Below are 11230 nucleotides of genomic sequence, written 5' to 3'. Positions count from 1 at the left end.
ATCGATGGGCATTAAGCACACGAAGGAAAACAAGAAACACATACAATCACGCACATTGAATTCGCTATCTAAGGAGACAGTGTTTAATGTTTACTGGCTGGTGGGTATAACACACACTCAGGGTGAGGATTATTTATGGAACGATTAAAAATTTACATCAAATCTCAGAACCAGCGCGGTTTAGTGTGCACAACTATCGCTGAACGCTTTGCTGTCACTTAGTAAGGTGTAGTAAATCAGAAATATGGCTTCATTATTGCGCCATGAATTACGAGCATTGAGCCAATCCCGACGGTAGGAATTTGCGCCAAAATGTACAGCTGTGTGAACTGTTTCCAGCCGGAAAGCTCACGACATCAATCACTGCAAATCTGAAGGTATTTCGTGTTTGCTAAAATAATTCCAAAGCCAAGCTTATAATCTCGCGCCAGCACTGCGACCCGTCTCTGGCAGCAGGCAGGGCAAATTACGATCCAAAGTTTGCCGGAGTGAATGAATTTAATTACGCAGGGTTTGAGTGCCTTGCGGGGGCCGTTGTGTGAGTAGGATTTAGCTGCGTTTTTCGAACGTTACTTTCCGAGGAAAGCACATCGAAACCACTGCGTCGTGCACGGGTATGATTGAAATCACTTCATTCGTGTTGGCAATTTGTACCATTTTTGCTTCAATATTGACACACATACACACTGTTGCGCAAGGAGTTGGGCTGCAGGAGCGTAAAAAAGCCGAACAAAAACGGAACGTATCAGCAGAATCAATATTTGGACGCCCTGTTTGTGGCGCTGTACCTTTCATCGGGGTGTATCGCGATCGTACGCGAAGTGAAAAATATCCCGAATGAAGCAGCATTTCCGCCGGGAATATGGAGCCGGTATTTTTTCATTCGTTCTTTCATGCTTCTAGCGTCCATTTCCAGCCACGGAATGGATGGAGTTCGTAACGGATGAGGGTCAATTGACGCAAAAAACAATTCTCGCATGAAACAACATTCCCTGCGCTACGTTATCATTCGGTTGGATGAGAGATTTGGGCGCAAAAAATAGCATATGTGGATGTGTGTGTGTGAGTGTTTATCTTTCCAGTCAGTGGAAAATGTTCCACACCGTGCATGTTACACAAAAGTTGTGATGGAAAGAATTCGCCAAGCACACACTACAGCCCCGTTTGTACCGGGGCTAAAATGATGCTTCATCCAGCCTGGATCTCGAGGTTGAGAGAGGAAAAGAAAAACCTTTGCCGGTGAGATAATGGTTGGTAGAATTAGTTGTGAATAGCTTTTGCCCTTTCACCCCGTTGAGAGGGCTTTTTTATCTCTCGACCTGCGGTGTGATAAACGATGCCAAAAAGTTGACCATCGGTAGTTTGGTGAAGGACGTTAGCTCACCTAACCATAAGGATGGTCGGCGTGAAAAATGTAGAAAAACTAGCTCAGATTAGAGGTGAGGTTGGTGTAGTGTTATTTCTGGACACTTCCCACTGGTGCAGAGTGTTCATTGCACCTGCAGTTGGTGGAAATAGTGCAGCACTGTGGATGATGAGACAGTGAACGAGGATGTTTCACAACGTTGTGAGCTAGTGGAGAGGACCTATTTCGTGAGCGATAGTGCATAGAAAATATTCTCAAATTTAACAAAGGGATTTTGATAATATATTCAGTGATTTCCCTTTGGGAAGCCTCCCAAGTTTTGTTGGGCAGAAGTGTTTTTGTTACTTCATATACAAAAAAAAAATCAAGGACCCGACCGGGGGTTATGGCGGGTCAGGTACTTTTAAAATGGTAGTCCACCTGGGTCCATGTACTAGATTGAGATTTTAATGTACAAGATTTTAATTGTGAATAATGTTAATAAAATTGTTAGGTACATGGTCGTGAAAAGATTACAACAACATCATATATCCCCGCCACGAGTCGGTTGGGCTATTTAGAATGTCCCTGTAACTGGTCCCCGAAAGCTGATGTAAAAGTTTGCCGTAAGCCACTAAATCACGGAACGTCACAAACTTCTTTTATTTTGGTGAAACACGATGGCGTGCTATTGGTGCGTTTGGTGGTGATTTGAGGGCTTTTGTTTTGGTCGTGTCAATAAATCAACGGATAATCAACCCGGGGTGAAGTTCCGTTCTGGTCGTTAGATAGCTGGAAAGTTTAATCACGATGCTGTTGTTTTATGGTTAATATATTAGGCTTAGGTGAAGGATAACGGAGCAGGAAGAAAGTATCTACGTTGCATGATATGTTGATCGGGACTACTGAACACTACTGCCGGGATGTACTATTTAAAGACTGCATTATTTTAAGTTTCATTTAACTGATGTCGTTCCATTAACGAACGGTTAACTGTTGAAATACATTCTCCGTGCTGTTTAGTGTGTTTAAACTCTAAAGAATCTGTTGCTAGGTTCGATTTCCGGTTGGAACACGATCTAAAGGTATCTGGGACTGGTTTTGTGTACAGGGAGTTTCACAAACAAATAACAACATTTCGGGAACCGGAATCCAAACAACATGGCCACAGCCACTATAATCATTCGGAGGATCGGAACAGACAGGCGCGGAACATTGACAGAATATTGAACATAACATTTGGAAGGCAACTGATGCTGATCCGAACGCAAAACAAATGGAAATTTGGAACAGGAACAACAATGGGGGACTATAGCAAACCGGGCGTCGTATCACGTCGGGGATGACCAATGGCATCGAATTCCTTCCCGGAAGGTGCATCATTCAACACGTCCCGCTGAAGGATCATCATCCAGCGGTGAGGGATGCTCAACTTGTATGATATTTTTAACACAATTACACACACACGCACACGCAGCTCAGCGGAAATGCGCTCCTGGTCGGCACCCAATAAAACCAAACAAATCACATTCCATCTATTTTAGCTGCTTCGCTAGCTATCTTGGGTTTTCCTCGACCGCTGGGCAAATTTGCGAATCCATTTCACTTTTATTGCTTCCCCGTTAGTCTCTTGAGATGGACGACGCGTTTGTTTGGTTCGGGGTTTTTGCACCAACCGTACTGCCGGGCCAGCCCCACTCTGTCCTAGTCTCTCGAGAGCTTCGTGTTGACTTTGACCAGATTCATGGCATTCGAGATGCGACGTTTGGTTTGTTCTGTGGAGAGAGAAAACCATGGGCACGGAACGATCAGATGAAGCCGAACCGGTCTGGATTGTGGGAAAGACACTGGAGCTGGAACTCGCTGAATGACAAGCGAACAGGATATGAAACACGTTTGATAAAAACAGCTCCCGTTCGGGCGTTCTGAAATTGGGTTTTTAGTGTTTGGTTTTATATTTTTAAGAAGACGATATGACATTACATGGAAAGTCCTCCCAAATGAAGAGCTATACAAAATCGGGGATTAAATTCAGTCCGGACGTTGATAAGGGTAGTGAGGCAAAGGTAGAAAAAGATGACATCGATCGATGTCGAGTCGTGATGGTGGAAAATGTAGAAACAATAAAACGTTGAACAGAAGGTGTAAAAGAGCAACGTTTCGTTAACGGTGTGCCGGTGTGGTGAAAAACGGTTCCATTTTGATGGATTTTTTGTTCCATTTTGGTTATGGGTGAAGTTGGAAAGAAAATCGTTGTATTGCATTAACGAATGTGAGGTGATGGTGGAAATTTAAGGGACAGAAAGAGAACGAGATGAGAGAGAATGAGAAGAAAAGGAGGACAAATAATACACACATCCTTTAGGACTCGTACGTACACTCGTAGAACGACACAAACGTCCTGCCGGTGATAGCTGATTGGGATGTATGGTACCAGAAGGGAGAAGTTAAGCATATAAAACGATCGTTAGGGTTCGTGAATAGTAGCGGGATACGTATCAGCGGCCAGAGAGCAACAACGCTAAATATCGTTATAGAAACCATTTCCGTAACGTAAGGGCTTGATTTGAAAGACATCACAACCACAGCACGCAGCAACGTTGAGGTTTTTCGGTATAAATTTTTATTCCCATTCGTTCTAAAACGAAGCACGGGATGGATTATCCGCCGAATGGAAGGAACCTTCCCCCTTCGCTCGGGATGGCCTCATTCGAGTAGTGGCTGTACATGTACCTTTCTTTCCCGCCCGGGGAAAGGGTAACTGATTTGATGTGAATTTATTCTCCTTCGGAAAGTTCGGGATGAGTGGGTGAGCACGAATTTCGGTTCGCAACCCCCCCCCCCTTAACGAAAAAAGGCCACTGACATCTTCCGACGACGAAAAGATCAACGAACAAACGTACCGACGACGCGAGGTTCAGAAGTCAGTATGTCTTGTGCCAATTCTCGTCGGGACCGAAAGCCAGCGGTAAAGATGTACGTTGTTCTTTCCCTTGCCAACAGTGGCAGAACAGTGTCGTGGGGATTGAACTTTATTGGCAATGTACCGGAACTTGGGACGGGGTTTTCGATCTTCGGTGCTCGTGTGTCTGGCGGGCGGTAACGAAAAAGACACTTCTATCGTTCATCCAGCATCAGCAAAGGGCTTGGTTGAACCGTACCCGGGGGAAATAAATGGAGAACTAGGACAACGTTTGCTCCAGTTGGCTTCCGCTCCGGGAGTGTGTGAGTTTCGTGTTTGGAGCGATGTAAGATAATAAATAATCGTAGTTGGACGTTCGTTTTGCTACCGGTGCAGCAGACAGCGTCTTATCGTAAGGTGCATCGTATGTGGGGTGGACAGTAGGTGATTGGTGCATGTAAGTCTGGAGGAACAGGAACAACACAACGAGCTATTTAAGGAATGTTTGAGGAAATGAAAAGAACTATTGGATTGTTTAGAGCCAACTTGGCCCTTGGGCCATTAAAACTGCCAGAAATATGTGAGAAAATTGGTTCTATTAATAAAGTATTGGACTTTCAAGACATTCACGTGGAACAGGTAAAGAGAACGTCGAAGTAGATGTGATACTCAAACAATCCTCTTATAATGCCAACCCTTAAATCAAGCTTGGAAACTGATTGAATGGTTAAGTTTGACGATATTTCATGAAATAGTACTACTCATCGGGATGATGGCAACAAGTAACAATATAATTACGAAGACCAGTGCTCGGTATCATCGTCAAAGACTTGATGTATGCGATCAAACACTTGTGAATGACAGTTTAGATTAATTACCGCCATGAAAAAACCCTTCACCCCTTCACTAAACCTTGTTCTTTCTTTTGATGTTTGTATGCAAAACATGTTGCACAGTAATCACATTTATGATTTGTGTCCAGCTAGAAGAGATAAACAGCTACATAGACTCAGGTCCGATGGGAATCAGGCCCGGTCTTTGATTAGTTTGTATCGGATACTTTAAGGGTAGCGAAAAACATCAACATTCTGCTCATCAACCGCCTTCCGATAGCCACCGAATTCCACCACGTGCCAACCAGAGTTAGGTTCGGGAAAAATGGTTCAAAATTATTTGAATATTTATAGCCGTCGAACGGGGCCTCGTAGCCTACCCGGAACAGTGTCAACAACGGGTGTGGATACTGTTCCGGAGCCCCATTCGAAAAACGTCCCGCCAGAAGGGTTTTAATTTGAATTTAGAATGAATCGAAAGATAATTTATTTGCCATCCGCCTGTCGACGCGGACGGGTCACATTAAAACAGGTTGGCCTGGTTGACTGGTTGACAAATTGCTAATGATTTATGGGATCGCCTGGGCTTTAGCTGCCGTTTGTACAAAACTAGGCAAACATCATAAATAATGATCATAAATTGTGCGCCGTTGAGGAAAATCCTTCGGAAACCGGCGGGTTAGTTTAAAGAGCTGCGATGAGAAATAAATGTTGCCCACGGACGGGATGGCGTGGCGTTTTCCGTCCAGCAGTGGACACCTTGCCGGATGGTGTTGCGTGACGGGACGAAGATTAGGAAGAAAACACGGCCAGCTTCTCAACACAACAAATCATCAATGATCCGTCCACCGGGAAACCTTCGTAACGGGGCTGAAAGCGGATTATGGCAAAAGCTATCGGCGATTTAAATGGAAGTCTATTCGCTGAAGTGAATAAGTACCGTCGCAATGGGGCGACTGTAAAATGGTCCATTTTTTCAGGGTTTTTCCATTTTTCCACCCATTCTTTCGTATGTATTGGAGCGAAATTATATTTTATTTTCAATTTTTCAGCTCAAACATTTTACGATCCATTACGCAGAAGGATTTCGTCGGTGGGTTCACAATTTAACGATCAGATTGTCGCGGAGTACTGCGCAACGGGTACTTGGGTGCTCAATTAGGCGCGTTAAAACTTTTCGGCTAGACATTCGGTAGGAAAGGATTACGCCTTATTTACGGAGTCGGTACGCTCTCGATAAGGGTTGAGGATGTTACAAGAAGCAGCAAAAAAGACGTGATACAGTTTTGGGAAGGAAACGTCTCAGAAGTAAATGGGGTTTTCACCTGGCTGAGCGACGTAATGGCCGGAAGTTTAATCCTTTGTATAGTGCTAAATGGAAAATTTTGCCATCTTATTTTTTTCTTCATCACCATTTCCATCGAATGTTAAAAAGTTAAATATTTGAATGTTATAAAATAACATTTTGTACAGCGATTGAAATGCTCTAGGTACTGTGGAAGATTCTAAAATTTATTCACTACGCGTCATTATCGATTTTGGGCACTCCGCGGGTAAGGATTTTTTACCCGTGGAGGAATAATAAATCGCTCGTGCCAAGTACGTATTGCACTTGTGTGCTCATAATGCGGAAGTATTTGCTCCGACGTACGTGAAAGTGCAGCTTCGTATCGACATAAATTACTCGCTCCCGGTACGTGAACCCGGGGGGCACACGATCGATCCGGAAGTGCTTGTAGTGCTTAAATATGTTATGAGGATTTGCTTTCCTTTTCCCTTTTTTTCCTTTGCTGTACTTTTAACACCCACAGTGGAGCTTTAAAACAGTTCCGAATGTGTGAAACAACACATTTGTGCTAGAATAAGCTTCGGGTACGTGACATGATTTACAAACACGCAGCACTGAAGCTTCCCAAGCACTGGCAATGATGATATGTTTGCATTCTAGCATCTGTTACGAATTTATTGAAAAAGTTCTCGTTCGTTCTCGTGCTCAGCACACATGTGGAGAGACAGACAGACAGAGCGGCAGAAAAAAAAAACATTTTATTTGTACCACAAAGCGGTTCATATTATATCACCTTTCCGAACAGTCGATGATGTATAGTGCCGATCTTAGTGGCTATAATTTCCGACCGGTGGCACCAATATTAGGTTGCACAAACAGCACGCAGAAAGGTTAAACCCATTTGTGGTAAATTTATGGGCTCGCAGCTAACGATTAGTGATCGGGAATTTGGTGCGAAGCAAAAACAACCAGCTCTAAATTTGCCCGATCCGGGAGATGAATGTTGGGAACGCATGCAAAAAAGCATTGGGTGGTCGGACCATCACCGTGAATAATTGCATCCGTTTCGGTGAGGTTAGGGGCTCTTTGGGGTGGCGAAAAGTACATAAAACGTTTCTAACCGGATGACCCATAATGCGAGTGGTGAAAAGTTTCAATCGCACGTAATGACTGTTGGGTCGGGCTTATGAGACGCTAATATCATGTTAACATGATCTTAACGGCGTAATGATGTCAGCGGCATTGCATACATTTAGGCGCAATGCGGTTAGGGGAGATTTTTATACGCAAAACTGCAAATATCGGTTTTTTAATGCTGTTTCGTGACATACTTGATAGAATTTCTTTAAAAAATCTTGTTCTTCGACATTTCATCGATCGTTTTGATCCTGTTTTCACTGTGGTGAAATAGAAATCAATATCCGTTCAGAAATAAAGCTGCACCATGAGTTGAAATGGTTTGATTGCACCAGCATAATGCCATACGAAAATCCAATAATCGTACATGTACAACCATCAATTACCGATAATTGGCGCGATGGGGTTGCGTTCTTTATTCGATCGTTTAATTCTGAATCGTGCAATTGAACCTTCATTTCCCACACACACACACACACACACCGACATTCGTGCAGTGGTAGACGATGGGAAAGACTTATGGCTATGATTTAAATTTTCATATGTTCCAACAGGATGAACCAGGGAGGTAAGGCCATCCGGGAGAAGTTCAACGATCCTTGATAGTAACAATGTTCGTGCAGGAAGGATTTGCGGATGTTTCCCGTGTTGTTATAATTTACATAACATTCGCCACACCTGTTCTGTATTCCAGCTGGTTGAAAGTTAAATTGGCACAGATAGAACGGAAAATAAAAAAAACCAAAGCGAAGAGTGAGAAGGTGACATAGGTAAAATTGTAATGGAATATCTTATTTTCGACTGCATAAATAAGAAGCCCCGCCGGAGTAGAGGCAAAAACTGGTAGACACTTTGTTTCATCCGATATGGGACGATTAAACGCTCATCCCTTTCCATGGGTAATGGTGGGAAATGAACGCAGCTGGCTTGGCAAGCCCAAGCATGGCTAGGTACCCTCGTTATAAATGCTGAACACGGCTTGTAAATATAATTTTAACTCCCACGAGACACCCTGGTGATCCGGGGTTCAGTTTCCGAGCTGCGAACGAGCGCAAGAAACCCGAAGATCGATCCCGTGTTTGTCACGTGCAGTTTGTTTTAGCAGCGATTTCATGACTGTTGACAAAGAGCTTTCTCGCAAATCAGAACGAAGACGCTGGCTCGTTCTACGACACGTTTGTGAGCAGAATATCGATCACCTGATGAAGACATGCCGTAAGGTAGTGAGGAAGCAAGATTGATATTTGCCATGTGCTGGTGGAACAGTATTTCTTGTGGAAGGGTTTCTCCTTTAATTGGCACTCGTCGTGAGAATGAGACAGAGACAAGGTAAGTTTCGGTTCGTGTTACTGCAACGCCTAAACGTAGGCAAAAATTATAATTTATTCGATTATCGTATTTCAATGATTATACCCACAGAAAAACAGTTCGCCATTAAACATTTTGTTAGCATATGTTTCATATGTTACCATAGAAACATACTTATCTTTAAGTGCCAATTTAGCCTAGTGCCAAAATGCTCATCAGAGGGTATAGAGAGTTAATATCAAATCAATTAAATTAGTCCAATGGAATATTTTGATTTTGAAGGTATAGAAAAATTGAAGCGAGAAAGTAGAATAAGATAGGAATAAGAATTAGAAATCATAAAAAAATAATTTGTAAGAAACCTATGAGATCATTTTTATTTAAAGAATAACAGAGAAATTAAATTATACAGATAGAAATTATGTATGTACCAAGTTAGAAAAATACACGGTACAGTTTATATGCAATAACCTACATAAAATTATTATTAAAAATTCGAGTTCTCTAAAATATTTCAGCTTTCTCTGGTTGATTATGTTAAAGACTTTGCTAGAAAAGTAGTCTTTAAAAAACATATAGAAGGACTTTGTACATAATTGTATACATCGCAGAGAAAAATAAATCCATTGTGAACCAGGCGCAAAAACGGTAAAACTTTTTTTTATCTCACTCGGCAACGTGAATCACAAGCAAAACTTGGCCAAAAGTAATAACAAATGTAACAGCGACGCCAACAACAGTGTAAGCATCATTTAACGTCGCACCATTAACGCGCGCGCGCTCGGTACGCTGGGTGGCCGGGCAATAAAGTTTTCCTAACGTTTGTTTGATTTGCCGAATGGCGCAGCGAAAAAAGCAATGCATCCACCCAAACCTCCCAGCGGAGGGATTACTGTTGCCGTTTACCATTACCCACCGGGTACCGTCAGTCAGCGCAGCATAATGTACCGCTCTCCTGGTGACCTTTGACCATGACGGCCGCAGCAATAGTCCGCAGTTCGACCGTGAAGATTTTCCTAACCTCATGAATATTCATTGACCGCGCGAAAGGAAAAAAAAACACACAGATGAAAAAAAAAACGATCCGGAAAATGAATAGAATAAACTATTTTTCTTGACGCGAGTAAGGCAACTAAAACATCCAAATATCAGGAGATGAGCTACGCAAAAAAAAAAAAAACAAACGAATCAAACTTCTTGCTGAACGAAATGCCACGTGCAGTTGTCGAAGCAAACTTGCCAAAAAAAAAGGCGTGAAGAAAACTGTCGCAGCGGATTCCGTTCGCACAGCCTGCTTCGGAAAAAACCCGTATCAGTTTGACGTGCGTGTTGATTGAGTTTCCAGCAGAGCGCATAACTTCGTTAACTACCCTTCTCGGTGGAGGTGCTGGCAACAGCTCCGCAGGAATTGGAAGGGTGAGAAGGATGGGTGGAAGAATATTTTCCACGGGCTGGTGGGCAATGTATGTAGCTTCGGAAGGACATCCAGCAATTCCGTTCGCCAAGCAAAACGAACGCGCGCCGTTGCCGAGTGGCAAGGATACTAATTCAATAACGGCTGTACCGTCTTCATGTACACCAGGGCAAGTGAGGTCACCACCTCCGCCGCTCCGTACGATCCCCAGGGACGGGGAGCCCCGAAAGTTATCCTAAAATAGTTTTGCCATTCGTTTATCGCCAATTCCGTGATATGGCTAAGCGATGTGACACTTGTACGAACATGGTTACTTTTACGGGACGAGTTTATTTGCCGTTGGCATTGCGATTTTCCGCCCAGATGGAGCACACTCGCCATGGTGACGCATCGGATGGTGGACACCGGGTGGCGGTAAATGAGACGGGGAAATAAAATTGAGCAAAGTTAGGGCACATAATGAAGCGAAATTTGGAACCGATTCTCTCCTATTAAATGGTTTGCTAGGGAAGGCTAATGATTGCCAGCGTTAGTTGGTGGGTTGGTGAAGCGATGCTTCATAGTTATATGGAATAGAATACATTTATAATAGTAAATGGTTACTAATTTTAGTGGAATTTTCATAGATAGATGAAAAGATTAGATACTAAATACAGAAAATAAAAGGAAATTAGAAAAAGGAATAAATAGAAAATGAACAACAAAATTAAAGAAACCAACAGCAAAAACTGAAAACATAATGGAAATATAATGAATAGAAAAACATTTACTAAAGACGAAACGGTAAGATCGTAGAACCATATAAAATAAAAGGAAGATAGAAAAATGTAAACTTTGTAGAGAAAAACAGATTGACTATTGACTTGCTAGCATGAACTGTTAACTTGTTTGTGAGCATGAATGAATGAAGAATGGAGGGGTGTGTGAGTTTCTCGGAATGAAAAGAACAGCAAACTCGTAAGAGGATAAGAATGGAATTCCCACACCTAGCAATGGAGCATTC

The 11230-nt window shown here is 42.7% G+C and overlaps 1 protein-coding gene across 3 annotated transcripts in view; it reads right to left on the bottom strand.

Moving 5' to 3' along the window:
- Positions 1-11230, bottom strand: part of LOC128301852 (potassium voltage-gated channel protein Shaw) — a 40045-nt gene that overhangs the window by 3619 nt on the left and 25196 nt on the right. Inside the window, exon 7 of one of the 3 annotated variants that reach the window (XM_053038501.1) lies at positions 2766-3120. The exons of the other annotated variants lie outside the window; for them this stretch is intronic. Within the exon in view, the coding sequence (XP_052894461.1) occupies positions 3050-3120 (71 nt within the window). The 3' untranslated portion in view covers positions 2766-3049. Of the gene's footprint in view, positions 1-2765; positions 3121-11230 lie in introns of those variants that run through there. 3 annotated transcript variants of the gene reach the window in all.

Source organism: Anopheles moucheti, chromosome 3, assembly GCF_943734755.1.
Source record: "Anopheles moucheti chromosome 3, idAnoMoucSN_F20_07, whole genome shotgun sequence".
Taxonomy (NCBI): Eukaryota; Metazoa; Arthropoda; class Insecta; order Diptera; family Culicidae; genus Anopheles; species Anopheles moucheti.
This window is presented reverse-complemented; position numbering and strand designations above follow the sequence as displayed.